The 17,381-nt window shown below is 37.3% G+C and overlaps 1 protein-coding gene across 3 annotated transcripts in view; it reads right to left on the bottom strand.

Moving 5' to 3' along the window:
- Positions 1-17,381, bottom strand: part of TNPO1 (transportin 1) — an 89,376-nt gene that overhangs the window by 42,254 nt on the left and 29,741 nt on the right. For 2 of the 3 annotated variants that reach the window (XM_026498810.4, XM_057307443.1), the window contains exons 2-6: positions 13,047-13,160; positions 10,232-10,307; positions 6,027-6,176; positions 2,553-2,659; positions 921-1,054 (exon numbers count right to left, since the gene is read on the bottom strand). In XM_026498810.4, coding sequence (XP_026354595.1) covers positions 921-1,054; positions 2,553-2,659; positions 6,027-6,176; positions 10,232-10,307; positions 13,047-13,160 — 581 coding nt within the window. Of the gene's footprint in view, positions 1-920; positions 1,055-2,552; positions 2,660-6,026; positions 6,177-10,231; positions 10,308-13,046; positions 13,161-13,293; positions 13,456-17,381 lie in introns of those variants that run through there. The other variant, XM_026498811.4, reaches the window with a different exon arrangement.

Raw genomic sequence — 17,381 nt, 5'->3', positions numbered from 1 at the left:
AACAATAAACAAAAGACAAGTTAGATTAAAACATGTAACTGGAGAAGAGGGAAAAAAAGTATGGCAGTTTGGGGGAACTTCTGGTGTAGCTGCAGACAGGAGTCTTACACACTTAAACAGTGTGAAAGCATCATGATAATTATAGCTTGATTTAACAGCAGATGACAAATTAGTCAAAAGTTAATTTAATATTTAAATATAGTATTTCAACAACTATATGGTAGGCCCTGTTCAAGAAACTAGGGATATACGGGAAAACAAAGCAGGCCAAGGTTAACTTCTGGCCAAGTAGGCCCACTGATTTTAGAGCATACTCAAAAATCCTTCTACCTTCATGCTCAAAACGTTTTTAATTAGATGCAAAACTCTTAATCTAAAATGACTAAATAATCCAGATGTCCTATCGGATGAATTTGATACCTGTGCTTGGCAAGCTCCATAAATTAAAACAAAAACAGACCGGTGATGGGTAGTAAAGAGGGCACGTATTGCATGGTGCACTGGGTGTTATACAGAACTAATGAATCATTGAGCAATACATTGGAAACCGGGGATGTACTGTATGGTGACTAACATAATATAATAAAAAATCATTAAAACAAAAACAACACAACCACCACAACCTCAAACACAATGAATTTCAGCCTTACACAAAGGACCTTAAAAGCATGCCTGTTAATCATTACAAATGTAATTAACCTTATAGAAGGTGGAGAACAATCCTGTGGAATAAAAATTTCATCAGAGAAAGTTAACATTTCATGGGTTTTGCCATTAAAGGAGTAAATTTCAACTACTGAAGTCCACCTTCATGGAACATCAGTATCTTTTGCCAATCACGAAAGTATTAGGTAACGCAAAATAAGAGAGTGGTCAGGCTTAGAGTTTATGAATTAATTCCATATTGGCTACATAGATACCTTATTTTTGGACTACTGTGCTTGAAAAACTGTAAAAATTTGGGGATCATGATGTTGAGAGGACGATCTAACACATCACTATCTAAAATCTCAGCAGAATCTTCACAGATCTTCTGAAGGGCGCCAAATGCTCCCTGTGAAAGACATTTACATTATTAGAATTAATTAAAAATGAAGCCATTTTAATAGCAAATTGAGGAATATTGACTAATTTGTATGAATTAATGTTCTCAGCCCACATAAAATACTGCCTCAAAATCCATAAACTTAGTCATCAATTTAAAGACAGAAATCACTATGCCACTAAGTTATCTAAAATCTCAGTTTAAATATAATGGTACGTTTTTATCTTAGCGATACTCTGGTTGGCAGAGACTGCAATAAAAAAGCTAACTTCTTGCAAAATATTCCTGTTAATTTTAAGTCAGAAAGAAGTCTTAATATCATTTAAAAATTATTTATACATAAACCATTCACTGGATAATGGTGACAAAATCAGTTAAAAGGGCAGAAAATTCAAATTAGCAACTATTTCCCTATAACCATTTTTACACCGAAGGGGCTAACCTAAAGCAACCTACTAATTACCTCAAACATCTAATTTACTGCTTGTAATTCCACCAGCGGCAGAAACCTGGTGCTTATTTTCATGGTACAGTTAATTGAAGAATACTTTTCTCTTTAAAATGTGACTTATGTAGAAGCTCCATAATTTCATGATTACTGCAGTTTTAATTTTTTATTCTTGGTAAGTGCTTGTTTTTTAAAGTTATCATTGATCTCCTTTTGTTATTACCACTATACCAAAGCACAATTTAAATTTTAATCAACTCTTACTCAATGGTTGAATACTATTATTATTTTAGTTTATCTGTAATCTTAGTGTATTTCTAAGGCGTTATTGGGAAATGTATTTATGAGAAAGTAAGTTTTGTTTGTTTGTTTGTTTGTTTTTAGGGAGGGAGAAGTGTAACTTTAAAGACCTCTTTGCTCACTCCCCCTCTCTCCAGTCCCTCCTTTTCCCTCTTTCAGATCTGGCAACAAACTGCCAAGTCAAAAGACCACTTGAAATTTTCTGTTAGGTTATTCCTTTAAAGAGGCAAAATACCTAAAATGGTTTCCATTCAAAACAGATTTCTACACAAACTAGAGGCCTGGTAATGAAAGAGATACTTAAAAGTACTCATAAACAGTGAGAAATCCATAGACTCCCTTTCCCACATGGAAAGGTTGCTATTGATCAGTGGCAAACAGGAGATTATAATTACTACGTGATTAAAGCTAGATTACATATACTTTAGCCATGTCACAAATAAAAGGCACAAAAGCAATTTAGAGAAGGCAAAAAAGTGCTCATGGTAGGTATATTTAAGCCTATCTTCGAAAAACACCACATTAATGGATTAACTGATTATAAATCCTTGTAGCAATTATAGTAAAGAGGCTTTATAACTTAATAGTCCTTATAGAAAACAGTAAGATAAATTGTCACTAATGTAAAATAAGAGGGTAACTTGAGGCTTTCAAGTTTTTGAAGTTGTACGTTTCAGGTAATTATTTTTTCCAAACGTTACAAATATACAACATGACAAGAAAAATAGAGAAGAAAATATAAGAAGCAAATTTCTTTACCTCACAAGTGTTGTAATCTTCAGAATCCAAGAGGCTACAGAGTTTTGGTAGGAGGTCAGGCCAATTCTGCAATTCTCCCTTGGAAGCTATGGTTGTAATCAAAATACCTTAAAAGAAAACACCTATCTTTAGGAAATCTGACTGCATTATGTCAGACACTGCCATGTGAATGCATACATGCACACACATTCATTTATACGACCCAAATCAGCCCAGGACCTCCAAACCACATAAATAATAACATTCACCAAGGACCCCCTTTTCACCACAACACATCTGTAGAAAAACCACAGCCTAAATTGAAGGTTTCTATCTTGTTTTCCAACACTTTACCCTTTTTTTGTACTTTTAACAATTATCTATATGAAAAGACTACAACTTGCTCTTTTCCAACAATAACAACAGTTCCACTCAATTAAAATTATGGTCAACCCTTGAACAATGTGGGGGGGGAGTTAGGGTGCTGGTCCCCCCAGTCGAAAATCGACACATAACTGCTAACTCTTTAAAACTTAATAGCCTACTGCTAAACGCAAGCCTCAATGACAACATAGTTGATTAACAAATTTTGTGTACTACATGTCTTTTATACGGTTTTTACAATAAAGTAAGCTAGAGAAAGAAAATGTTATTAAAATCATAATGCAAATACATTTATTGTATCTCCTGAAAAATCAAGTCCGCATATAAGCAGACCCACGCAGTTCAAACCTGTATTATTCAAGGGTCAAACGTGTTCCTACTTTACAGAAATTGTACATAAGAGAGTAGAAAGAAAATAAAAACATTAGCAGTGCTTATCACTGGGTGATGAGTATGAGTCTGTTAGTTTTTAGCAAAAATACATAAAGCTAAAATCAACTCTCTGACCTAAGCTAGGATGGATCACAGCCACGGACCAAGGTAGGGAGAATGAAAGATGAGCCATCAATGGATAATAAATCCTGTGTGCAACAACCCCTCTGGTGTGGAAAGACCCACACACTCCTCCACCAGTTCCCACTTACAAGATCAAGGATAAATCACTGGCAAGGTGATCTTGGATCTTGGAGGGTCACATGCTCACTGATCATGTCACTATGACTAGATTGTTTCAACTGTGTTGTGTAGCTTAATTGTGATAGTGAATGCATTTGCGAATTATACAAACATGTAACAGAAAGGTTCTGTATTAAAACACACACCAGTAATAACACAAAGGTTTTGTGTTAATGTTTTCCTCTGCCTTAGCAAGTTTAACATGAGTAAGATAATATACTTTGTTTGATGATTATAGACCTTTTATTTTTTATTTTTTTTATTTTATTTTATTTTTATTTATTTATTTATTTATTTATTTATTTATTTTTTAAAGATTTTATTTATTTATTCGACAGAGATAGAGACAGCCAGCGAGAGAGGGAACACAAGCAGGGGAAGTGGGAGAGGAAGAAGCAGGCTCATAGCAGAAGAGCCTGATGTGGGGCTCGATCCCAGATCGCCGGGATCACGCCCTGAGCCGAAGGCAGACGCTTAACCGCTGTGCCACCCAGGCGCCCCTGATTATAGACTTTTTAGTACCATAATTAAGATCTGTATAAACTCTGACAGTAGGTAAATTACATGTACTCTAAACTTCAAAATACTAATTTGTAGAAGTGGGAAAAAAAAAGAGAAAGTGTTCTCTTGTTATTTTGAGAATTCAGTGAGATATGCAAACAAAATGCCGGCCCGGTGGCATATAGTAAATGATCAATGATTATTACTAAACAGCAAATTCTATTTGTTTGTGTGCATAAATTGTTTTTGAATTTTCCACGGTTTTGAGAAGGTTGCTCCCAGTGGCAAAGAGCTAAAAAAAGTATGAATTTGTTGGCCAATATGTACGCCGCACTAAAAAAAAAAAAAACTAAACTAAATTACATGGGAAGTCAATGGATTGACAGCATTTTTAAGATATAACTAAGATCAAAAAGCATCAAAGCCAATGGTAGACCTGCTCCATCTTGCCAATAATTCTTTCCTGAAGTTAAAATTTTACGAATAGAAGGGGGGGGGAAGCAAGCTTTGGATCTGCCTAAAGAAAACTAAGGATGTCTTAAAAACGAGCAGTAAAAAAATTAAATGCCAGGCTACAACTTGGCATTAATGGACTGATGACATTACTTCTGCCAGAAGAGTAATAGAGAATGTTGATAGACCAACAAATTCAAATGTAACTGGCCCATATAATTTCATCCACTCCCCCAAAAATCTTTTTCCCATATATAAACATGTATATAAACACACATAAAGGATAGTCACTAAAATAATAAAATTACAAACCATATATTCTTTAACAGGAGAAACAATTTTACATTTGTCCAATGGATTACCACAGTTAACAAAACACCTTTTCAAATAAACTTCCTTAGCAAGATTCCCAATACGTACTGTTAAGATTAAAAATATTTAAGAAGTCTGGCATATGCTCACCATTCTTTTTTACCAGTGTCAAGAGCTGCAGAGTATTAGGAAGGTATATTAGCATCCATCAGAAAAAACCAGGAATTCCCTTTTCTCAAATCACAAATGCCCCCCATCCACCCCATTTAAAATCAGTGTTAATAATGGCAGTATTCAAGAAGTGTATATTTTGAGAGAGGCCACAAGAGCCTTTGCTTTTTTAGGTAGAAGATGAACTGGGTACTTTTCAAACCCACCATGAGACAAAAAATAGAAAAGTAAAGAACTTTCAATGAAAATGATTTAATCATTATGGAGATTGTTAACTGACTTCCATTCCACCAACCTGCCGGATTAACAGAAGCTTTCCGGGTCCTCATAAAATTTAGCTGCTTAAAGCCCCAAGGCATACTGAATGCTGCCCATTAGTAGGCCACTCTTCAGTCCTCCTATGTCTGCTTCCATGAATGCTATCACCAACAGTCAGTTGTGTTTATGCCCAAACCTATTTATACCAGCTATTATAATTAAACATTTTAATTCAATATTACATAAACTGGTATTTCTTTTACTCAAGTTGAACACTCTGAAAAGACTAAAAATTTGCTGTACTGAGATACAGACAAGGCAAATATTAAAAACTAGGGTAGAAAACAGTAAAACCTAAGGTCCTATTCTTACCTTGTTTTATGAAGTGTTCTTTCCGTGTAAAGAAAGTAAAACTGGAAATTATATCCCATGTATTACACAAGAAAGATAGTAAGGAACTCAAAGAAAAGGCAGTAGTCTTAAATTAATATCATTTGTTAATGCCCCACTTTAATGAATGTTGATTAAACAACTACCAGTGACTCTGGTCTCACTAATTAAGGGATTTTACTATAATAATGAACATTATTTCCAAAGCATTTGAAAGTGGCAATGAAAAACTCCCCTCCTCACTCACAATTCATGAAATGCATGACAAAAATTCCTATGAGAATAGTCTATCATCTCAAAATACCCAGTTACAAACCAGATAAGCAACACTACTATAAAAATATAACTTACCTACAGTGGCTCTAATCAAAGGAGAGGAGTCACCAATATTGTTTAAACATTCACTCTTAATAAAGTCTGTCACACCATTTGGGAAGTTCTGAAAATGTGCTTTCACGTTATTCTTCAAAATGAGACCACTTAATGATCTTGTGGGTTCGTCTGTAATAAAACAGTATTACTGACTTTAAAAGTAGTTTTCATTTCAAAATATATAAGAACAGTAACTTTTAAAATACTTATATTTGAAAATTGATTGCAACATTCCAGTAATTTTGCTATAACCAGGAAAAAGGAAAAAAAAGTATCATAAATGATTATCGAAAGATTAGCTCCATGATTTGTAGTTCAGAGTTTCTCAACCTTGGCATTATTGACATTCTGGGGCACATAATTCTTTGTTGGGTGTTGTCCTGTGCATCCTATGATGTTTTGCAGTCTCACTGGCTATAGATGCCAGTATCACCTTCCCAAGCTTTGACAATGTTTCCAGATAACATCTGGACTGTTGGAGGGGTGGCATGGGTGGCAAGGTGGGGGGACCAAATTGCACCTGGTTGAGAACCACTGACTTAGTTTAAGAGTTAATTTAGTTTATATATGGCCACTGTACTCAAGCTTTATTGGAACCTGATATAAACATCAAATTACAGATCTGAAAGTATTAGTCACTAAAAATATCCTATGAAAAAATTAAGTGGACAAAGAATATATGGGATCACCTTCACATACAAATAACTGACGTTCATTTATATCATGTTTTTCACTTGGCTCTGAGCTAAAAAAAAAAAAAAAAAAAGTAAAAGTTTTAAAATTTCCACAAGTTAAAAAAAGAATTTACATAAAAAAGTTTAGTCCATAGATGGATGTTAATAATTTTTTAAGAAGAATTTAATACTAGTAGAATGTAACTGATGCCTTACCAATTGACATCACCACCAGTATTAACAATAGTTAATATCTTCTGAATGCTTATTAGGTACTAAACACTGCTAAGTGCATTCCAAATACTGTGCTTTTAATCCTCACAACCTCATGAGACAGGAGTTATTATCCCCACTGCACAAATGAAGAAACTGAGGGCTTTGCCAAAGTCACACAAAGCTATTAAGTGGGGAAGCCAAAATATGAACCTCGGGAGTCTGGCTCCAGCCTAAACTTTGATGCACGCTACAGCACCATCCCCCGCAAAAGACTGGATGACATGAAGAGCTGGGGTGCTAAACAGAATATGCTATTACAGCACTACAGCATTTTACAAACGCTACTTAAACAGAATACTCTGAGCTTGTTCTGGTTTGCAGTATGCTCCCACAGTCTGATTGGCACTGAACAGTCCAGGGTGACGCACACCGAGGGGCAAAAGGGTAGCAGTTTCTCTGCACGGAACCCCGTTCAGGCCATCACAGCAATATACGCTCAAACCTTTTATGTCACTGTTTAAAAACTTCTTTCTGGTTTCAATTACAACCCATTCCAATGAATAACTTACAATGAAACAAAAACAGTTCTAAATTCTCTCGCAAGTTTAAAAATGGCCATAAAATAAATGAACAGCCAGATATTTAACTTCTTCAAGCAATAATCCTTTTGTCTAAGTTAGCCCTTAATAATTAAGTCATAATTTTATTCTAAATGGCATGTATTTGTTTATAACAAATAATCACTACTGTTTTTATAATAAATGTTGTAAGATGAGTTTTAATAAGTCACAATACAAAGAAGAAATGGTTTAATATTAAAAAGTATTTTATATTAAAATATTTACTTTAGTTAAGGTAAAACATATCCTGTCCTAAATCCAAAGAGCCACCAATCAACCATTTACTTTTTATTTTATTTTATTTTTTTTAAAGATTTTATTTATTTATTCGACAGAAATAGAGACAGCCAGTGAGAGAGGGAACACAAGCAGGGGGAGTGGGAGAGGAAGAAGCAGGCTCATAGCGGAAGAGCCTGATGTGGGGCTCGATCCCATAACGCCAGGATCACGCCCTGAGCCGAAGGCAAACGCTTAACCGCTGTGCCACCCAGGCGCCCCAACCATTTACTTTTTAAAAAAACATTAAGGCTTTACTTTATTGGACCTCAATTTGCTGTTAGATGAGCTTATCTCTGAGGTCTCTTCCAGATCTAAAATTTTACTCCATGATTCAGTGTAAACAAATTCACAAGAGGATGGTGAACAGATTACTAAATAAGCCTTTCTATGTAAAGATGTCATTTATGTTCCTTCATTAATACGATGACCCCAATGCCAGTTCTTTTTTTTAAATGGAAAACTAGACACAGTAAACTCGTATCCCAAATAAGACACAAGAAGAAATATTAACTGTTACACAAATGTTAAGCTCCTACTACGTCCTTTGAGAAATGGTGACTAATGAATCGGAGGTAGTTACACCCCAACCTCTCTTGCTATTTGAATTCTACGCTCGCTTTTATTTTATTTTTTTAAAGATTATTTATTTATTTATTTGACAGAGAGAGACAGCCAGTGAGAGAGGGAACACAAGCAGGGGGAGTGGGAGGGGAAGAAGCAGGCTCCCAGTGGAGGAGCCTGATGTGGGGCTCGATCCCAGCACACCGGGATCACGCCCTGAGCCGCAGCCAGACGCTCAATGACTGAGCCACCCAGGCGCCCCTATGTTCGCTTTTAAAAAATACTTCTTATTCTTACATCCCCAAAAAAGCTTCAAGAAAGAGTATAATATTCTAACAACCTTTAATATTTGGAATTTAGGATGTGTACACTGACATGACCGAGTGGAAAATAAGTTTAAAATTTTCAAGTAAAATAATTAGTTTAGAAAAATTCATTTACTGGGGCGCCTGGGTAGCGCAGTCGTTAAGGGTCTGCCTTAGGCTCAGGGCGTGATCCCGGCGTTGCGGGATTGAGTCCCACATCGGGCTCCTCCGCTGGGAGCCTGCTTCTTCCTCTCCCATTCACCCTGCTTGTGTTCCCTCTCTCGCTGGCTGTCTGACAAATAAATAAATAAAATCTTAAAAAAAATAAAATAAAATAAACGAGTAACTCTTAAGAAAAAAAGATTAGTGAGATTTTTATTACACATTAAGGCCACAACCCCCTAGAGCCTTGGAGATGAACCCTTACAGATGGTCTTGTAGTCTAACACAGGCATTATATAGCTGAAAAAAGCAAGACAGGTGAATCTGTCAATGTCTAAAACTTGCTTCCCAACTCCAAGTGCCCTTGTGTTTTTTCTTTTTTTAACTAATTGCTCTATGGCTTCTGAAACACTAATCACTGAACAGGGTATAATGCTTTCATTTAGAGGCCAACCTGGTACTCAATAGCATTTTAGTGCTTTTTGTGTGTCTGACAATGTTCCAGGAAGGGAATCTTCAATACTCAAATAACTCTATGAAGAACACCTCTCACTATAATGTAAGTTCCATGAGGACAGAGATTCTTATTTTGTTTACTTTATTTCCCCTGAGCCTGGAAATGAAGTGGTGCTCAACAAATATTTGTGAAATGAATGAAGTCTACTGGGACACGTGACCTGTATTAGAAACAAATGACCACACCATTTAAAAAATAAAATTAGTTTAAAAATAAATAAATAAAACTAGTTTTCAGGCTTTGAAGCGCCATAAAAATAATTTAAGACTATTGCAGAACGGTTAATGAAAAAAAAATTTCATTATACTGTTCAGTATACTGTTAGAAGTTAAAAAAAAAAATCACAAAAGTTTACGAAGAGAATGATTCCATATTTTAGTTAAATTTTAAAATAGTATATAGCCATAGAAGACTGGAGAATTAATCAAGAGTAATAATAATAATTCTCTCTGGGTGACAGGACTATAAGTGATTTTTCATTTTGGTTATATGAACTTTGAATTGCTTACTCTGAACCCACATATACTTAATTAGTAAATCCTACATTCAATCTGTGTATTAAACCAATCTTTAGGACATTCATGCACAAGAATTCAAGCAAAACACCAAAGCCGACTTTGCAACACTCTTTTCATTCACAAAATATGAGGGAATTTGTTATAGAACACGCAATTAATAACCTAATGCTTATTAATCATCTAAATACTTAAACATAAGTCTCTGCTCATTCCATATGTAAAGCAATGGTTACTATAAAATGCAAACCTTTGAAATGAGAGTTAACTCTCAGCCTATTTTAATAGGTTTTAATAGGTTTCCAAGTTGTTTTATCAATATAAACCTTACTTACCTTCAGATTTTAATTTTGTAAGAACAAAAATCAGGTAGTTGTTAAAATCTGGATATTGATTGAGTTGTTCCAGTTTCTAGAACAAACAGTAGTTAAGGAAACTTCTCAATGTAATCTAAGGAAAAAATTAAGCATTTTTAATCTAAAATCAAGAATCCCTTTTGTGATGTTTTTAATCTTGCATTTTTTTCTTAAGAAGAATAAAGTTATCTTATTAAAACCATCAATACACTATTCCAAGAACACACTAATGATTATGTTAAATCTCTTAGGTGCTTAATGGCTGAAATATTAAACTTAATACTTTACATCAACTATATTCATTACAACATAAGCCAAGTTCCACCTTCAGAATGCTCAACATAGCAAAAAAAACCCTAAACCCCTTTCAAAACCGAATTTTTGATTTATTTGAACTTTAAAAACATTAATCAGAAGGGTATTCAGGTATAAAAATAATGACAAAAATGAAAAGCATTCCAAAGAAATGAAAAGAGGTCTTTAAAAATCATTTAGAGAAATTAACTTTATAAAAGTGCTTTTACAAGACTCGTTTGTTCTACAGAGTTCAAAAACTGACTATAAAATGTCACTTATACACAAGTCTATGTATCAAGTCTTATATTACATAAGATCAGTAATGAAACTACTGAATTGCAATAGTTCTACGACTGACCCCCCTCCCCAAGATCTAACATTTCTAGTGACTTAATTTTGCAGGTATTTCATTCTGTTGGCAGTCAACAGTACCATAATGTTCTATTATATCTTTCTTCACACCCTCTTAACCTCTAATATTCTAATATTGTGTTTTATTAAATAGAGATATTCAAATGTTTTTACTGAGATCTAAATACTTTTTTAAAATTAAACCCACAGTACGAACTCTAGGTACGTTGCATTAGTTATTTATTTCATACTAGAATACCCTCAATAGTGGTCAGAACGTAAATGAACTAGCGAAAGATGTTCTCTAGAAAATTTCCAAAGTCTACTTTCTTTGACCAAGAAAAACCCAGTGGTTTCTTTAGTGAATGGCCAATATTAACAAGCTGATGTGCTAATTTTTAATGAATACTTTCTGGTAAGATTTACTTTCTTACAACCCGGGCCATCTATCCACATTACTAATAGTGTTGCAAAAGGTGCTCAAGCCTATACAAAAACAACAATAAAATAAATTCCTAACAACACACAAGAGAACAAAGTCATCCATCATCAGGCACTTCAAAAATATAAAAGCAGTGTGTATTTTTAAATACTCTTCGCCTACTGAAATTTAATTTGTTCCTTACGCAGAGGCATACTATGCTCCAGGCACACAGAATAAACTGTAAAATTGATTGTCAGCCCAAGCACAGTACCAGGCATATAAAAGGTATTTAATTGAATAAATACGTACCAAAACAGGAAATAATGATATACAGTGCTATAGAAAAAATTACAAGGTGGTTATGGGCTTGGCTAACTTAAATAACTGTGTCATACAATTACCTGTAATTCACTAAATATCAACTTCTATCATTCCTACAGCTTTGGTAACACAAAGTAAGACTGGGCTACAGCAAGGTGTCAGATACAAGGTTCCACACACCCCAAAGCTACTATTCTTACCTCAGTACTAGCAGCATTATCCCCTCCCGTTTTAAATGAGCAGTGTATTAACTACGAAGCTATGTACTTCCTCACCTATTTAAAGTTTTAACTTAGAGCAATGCAGTACTTCTTCGACTTCAGAACTTATTTACCACTTTCTCACGGAATTGTATTTAACTTCACCTTTACAGTGTATTATATTCAAATAAGGCCAAACTAAAGAGCTTATTTACCAAATTCTACAGTTTTGCTCTTCACTAAGAATCAAATTGTTTCTGCAAAAACAGCAGACTTTTAAGGCTTTTTTTTTTTTTTTAAGGAATTCTTTAGCCTCAAAGTAACAGGGATAAAAAGCTCAATTATGACTGGGTGAGTGAATTTGTCTCCTTAACCGTATCCAGTAAGAACTTTTATTTATCCACCGTTCAGGGCACCAGAGGTTTTAGTGCTTCTTTTAACCTTTTCGGTCTCTAAAACCGTAGCAATACGACCGCTACCCTAGCAAACTCGGTAAACACGGAATAACTGAGCAGTCAGCCTTTGAGCCAAAAAGACTATTTCACTCGGAAGCCAGGAAGCTTGCAACAGGTGTGAGCAAGAGCAGCCTCGGGGTGAGAGGCCTGAGACCCCCCACTTGTAGGTCTCCAGCACTTTTATGGCCGGGGTCTCGAAGAAACCCCAGGCCCAAAGGGTCGGCAGTTTAAACCCCGCGCCAGCTCCACCCCATTTCTGGCCGGACGCTCGGCTGGTGAGCTCCGTCTCGCACACAGCGCCCTCCACCCGGACTCTCGCTCGGCCCGCCGCCCCCTTGGCCTGCCGCGCATTGTGTGGGGCCGGGGTCCGCGCCGCACCCGGGCCGCGCCCGCCCGCCCGCGCCGCTCTCCACCCCAGGGGCAGGTCAGCGGTGGGCGAGCGGGGACGTGGCGGCCCGGCGGGCGCACATGTCGCGATCGCGGGCGGCGGCCGGGAGCCCCCGCCTCCCGCGGGCCGGAAGCCGGCGGCCGCGGCGGCACCCCGGACCCGGGCTCGAGGGCCGCGTGCGCGAGGCGCCGGGCAGGAGCTGCGGCGGCGGGCGGGCCTCTCCCCGCGGGCGGGCGGAGGGCGGAGGGATCCGGGGAGCGGGAGGAGGGGGAGGGGCGGCGGGAGCCACCCGGCCGCCGGGAGCGGGCCCCGCGCGGGGCGAGCTGCGCGGAGGGCGGCAAGGCCTCGGAAAGGATACTTGTTGCACGGTTCTCTGGATGGTGGTGTCTGGGGACTGGGACTCCTTCAGCAGCTGCAGGATTTGCTGAAGCCCTTGCTCGTCAGGTTTCCACTCATACTCCATCTTGGTTTGCTGCAAATAAAGCCAGACACAGGAAGAGACGGAGCAAATGTTACTCCCCGTGCACAGGCCCGAGGGCTTCCCGCGCCGAGCAACCCCCCTTTCCCCGCCAGAACGACCCCTATGCTCCCCAGACGCCTCGGACCTGCTTGGGGGTGCCCCGAAAGAAGTCTCGGACGGCGAAACCCGGGGGAACTGATCCTAGCAGCTCGGCCGCCAACGTCTGCTGCTGCTGCCGCCGCGGCCGCCGAGCGCAAGGAGCCGACCAGACTGAGTCACCGCGAATTTGCAATCTGGCCCCTAGATCCGCTCACGGGAGCCCCCTGGGTCCTAGTGCCACGCAGTTTTCTCCAACCCAACCCAACTAGAGTTCTGTCCAGATTATTACTGATTTAACTAACGACTCCTCAGAAGTCGAGTTCTTGTCGAAACCCCTGCGAAACCCCTGAAGAGATCTGATTTGGGGTATTAGTCATTAAGTTAACATGGTGAATAATGAAGAATGACTGGAATAGGGAAAAAAGCCTGATAATTCCCGACAACTCAACAATACATAGAAAAAATTAAAAAGTTTACGTTTCAATTTGATATACATAGCACTAATATTTGGTCTAAAAAACTAAAAATGTAATCACAACCCACACCTCGATAAACACTAAATGTTGCATTTACATTTGCAGAACGTGATTGAAAAAACTGCATTCTTTTATACACTTAAACTTCTGAACTCAAGTGAAATGAATTCCATCTGAAATAACCACATTTAACAACTAAAGACTTTGGGGTGAAGGAAAAACAAGAAAAATAACGTAATTTTATAAGTGGATCGTGTTTAATTCCATAAAAGTGTTCTCACATACATTTTCTCATTTCATTCTCAAGCCAGCCTGGGGAGGTATTATTGCCCCCATGTGCCAACTATGGCTCAAAAAGATCTGAGCAAATTACCACAGTTAATTAGCGAAGACTGGGCGGAGTACAGGTTTCTTAAGCTACTAAGAGTTGCATCTGCTACAATCAGTTGAAACTATTATATCAAGACACAGTTTCATTAAAACTAATGCTTAAACAAAAACAAAACTTAGGAATCAAGCATGAATTATTTGTAAAAACCAAACAGTATGATAAAAGAATATTTCATATGGCTTTATTACTACATGATGGTTTGACAGATGAAATTAGTCCCTTCCTAGTAGGAGTCCCTTCCTAGCAGGGGTTAAAATTACCTGACCTTACCGCATGTCTCTAGTTACCTTTGTTTTTCTTTCCTTTAAAAAAAACCCAAAAAACCTTTCCTCTCTCTTCTTCACCCTTTTCTGGTTATTATCCTGTAATACAGCTTTGCTCACCACCTCCTACAGACTTCTAAACCACCCAAAGTGAAAACCCAAAGACAAAAACAATAATCACCTAGACACGATATCTTAACATTGTAGTGTTTTTATTCCAGTCTTCATTCTGTGTGCTTATATGTACATTATATTTTATAATAATGGGATTGTTCTGGGGTTTTTTTTTGCCAACTTTCATATATCATTAAGTATTTATTGAAAGTATTTTTTAAAAAACATGATCATATTCCTTTTATTGCTATGACATAATTTTAATACACTTTGATATATACATAACCTATACAAATCACAGGCATACAACTAAATGGGTTATTACAAACTGAAGATGCCTGTGTAACCAATGCCCACATCAAAATATAGATCATTACTAGTATCAAGGTTTCCACTATACCCATTTCCCAGTCATCCAAAGTAATCCTTATTATTAATTTCTATCACTATAGATTTCTTCCTTCTTCTTACTTCAGAAACTTGTTAAAAATTAGAAAAATTATAACAAATCAAACAACATGGCTCTACACATAAAGTTAATTCAATCCTATCTCCAAGCTTATGTCCACGACAGAAACCATTTTAAGATTGATATGAATCCTGCTACACCTTTCTCTATTCTCAAACATACATATAGTTCTGGTTATGTTTTGTTTTTGTTTGTTTTAAGATCATACTACAAATTATTAATGGTACAACTTTTAAACAGATAATATACCATCATTCCTGGCCAGCATGTAGATTTTACTCATTTTTTAATGGCTGCATATAGGTCTTTAGAATGGAGAGAACATAATTTGTTCAACCACTTCTTGACTGGCTTCCAGGATACTTCTAATTTTTTTTCTTTTTTCTTTTTTAAAGATTTTATGTATTTATTGGACAGAGAGAGACACAGCGAGAGGAAACACCAGCAGGGGGAGTGGGAGAGGGAGAAGCAGGGTTCCCGCTGAGCAGGGAGCTTGATGCAGCTCGATCCCAAGACCCCCATCATGACCTGAGCTGAAAGCGGATGCTTAACTGACTGAGCCACCCAGGCGCCCCTCTTTTTTTTTTTTAACCACAATAAACAACACACACACAAAAATTCTTGTACTAATGTCCACACAGTAGTGGCAACCCAGTGGGATTATTAGATCAAAAGTATGTACACTAAAAATTTCTAAGTTATTACATTACTTTCTAAAAGCAGTTATGCAATTCACACTTGCCAACAATATCAATGTTTCCCCTATCTTCACCAGCACATTCTTTTAATTTTTGTGAATCTAATGGGTGAACATTTAATTGCTCCTGATACTGGGATGGGGAGCAGGGGAAGGTTAAGAGGAGGGAACCTAAAAATCTGAACTTTAGTTATGAGTTGGGAGCTGTTACCATGCAATCACACCTGTGGAGGTGATATTTGGATAGCATAAGGCGTTAGCGTTAGCTTGCCCTTTTGAATAAAGTGAAGTTGGGGCCAATAGCAGCCAGTCCAAAAAGCATCTTCATCACATCCATCCTGAGGATAAGTGCCCCATAATAATACCATTATCATGCTTCTGTCTTTATCCCTGCACCCAAGAAGGTAGAATTCTTTTTTTTTTTTAACAGTTTAGTATTAAGAACATTTAATTTGATCAGCCTAGGATGACAGGATAGGTAGAACGAAGATAAACCTTTCCCTTACACCCAACTAAAGTTATTGGGAACAAAAGAGTCTCAAAAATATTTGGTAACTGCTTGATAAGAGATCTCAGGTCATTCTGAACTTCTATACCACATTTTTCTTGTTGTGGTAAAACATACATAATATAAAATTTAGCATTTTAACCATTTAAAGTGTACAGTTTAATGGTATTAAGTACACTCTCATTGTTGTACAATCCCAACCCCTATCTCCAGAACTTACCACACTTTAATAGACATTGAAATTAGGAAGAATCTTCTGCTACCGTAGCCAGAGGGATCACAAATCTAGATAACACCTGAAGTCCTTCAAGCTAAACAAGGACACCAGAATTCTGAGGCAGAACTCATTATTTAAATAGTAAACTTCATCCATAATAAATAGAATACCAAGATTAACACTGGATGTTCTTAATTACTATTCTTTATACATGTTGAAGACTAAGATCTAAACGTTTCAAAAAAGGGAAGTAGTACTTCAAATTTCTGTCTTTTAGAGGGTGCAAATCATGCTGATTGGGCCATGGCATTCCATGGTGAACACCCCCCCCCCCAACCAACCAAAGGCACTTCATTAGCCAAGGCAGTTATTTGAACTAGCTAGATAGAAGATGACACCAGAATAGAAAGTAGCCTGCTAAGTTACTGTAAGATACCATTTGGGGCCTTCAGCAAACGAAAGACTCCCAAACTTATGTTAAGAACTTAAAAGTACATAAAATTTTGAATTTGCCAGAGCTGAAAATCATGTGAGGTAGACACTGGTTGGGAAAAGTAAAAATAAATCTAGTTTCTTCCCTGATGGAGGGGCTGTAAAATATAGTTTAAAAAGCAGATGGGAGGTCTGGACTCAACCAACCTAAGTTTAAATCCTAGTTCTTCCACTTAGTAGCTGTGAAAACCTGGGCAAGTTAATTATCTCACTGAGCTTCAGTTTCTCAACAATAAAATGAAACTATATCAACTCTGTAGTAGGATTATACGTACCTCCCTGGCATACGGTATGATTTGAAATACAGGTTTGCTTGTTTTTTTAAATTTACTGATTTGAGAGTGAGAGAGAGAGAGAGAGAGAGAGAGAACGAGCAGGGGGAGGAGCAGAGGGCAAGGGAGAAGCAGACTCCCTGCTCAGCAGGGAGCCCAAGATCATGACCTGAGCAGAAGGCAGATGATTAACTGACTGAGCCACCCAGGTGCCCCTGAAATACAGTAGTTTTAA

Source organism: Ursus arctos, unplaced genomic scaffold (assembly GCF_023065955.2).
Source record: "Ursus arctos isolate Adak ecotype North America unplaced genomic scaffold, UrsArc2.0 scaffold_5, whole genome shotgun sequence".
Lineage (NCBI taxonomy): Eukaryota > Metazoa > Chordata > Mammalia > Carnivora > Ursidae > Ursus > Ursus arctos.
The sequence above is the reverse complement of the archived record's forward strand: the minus strand, read 5'-3'. Positions and strand labels throughout refer to the sequence as shown.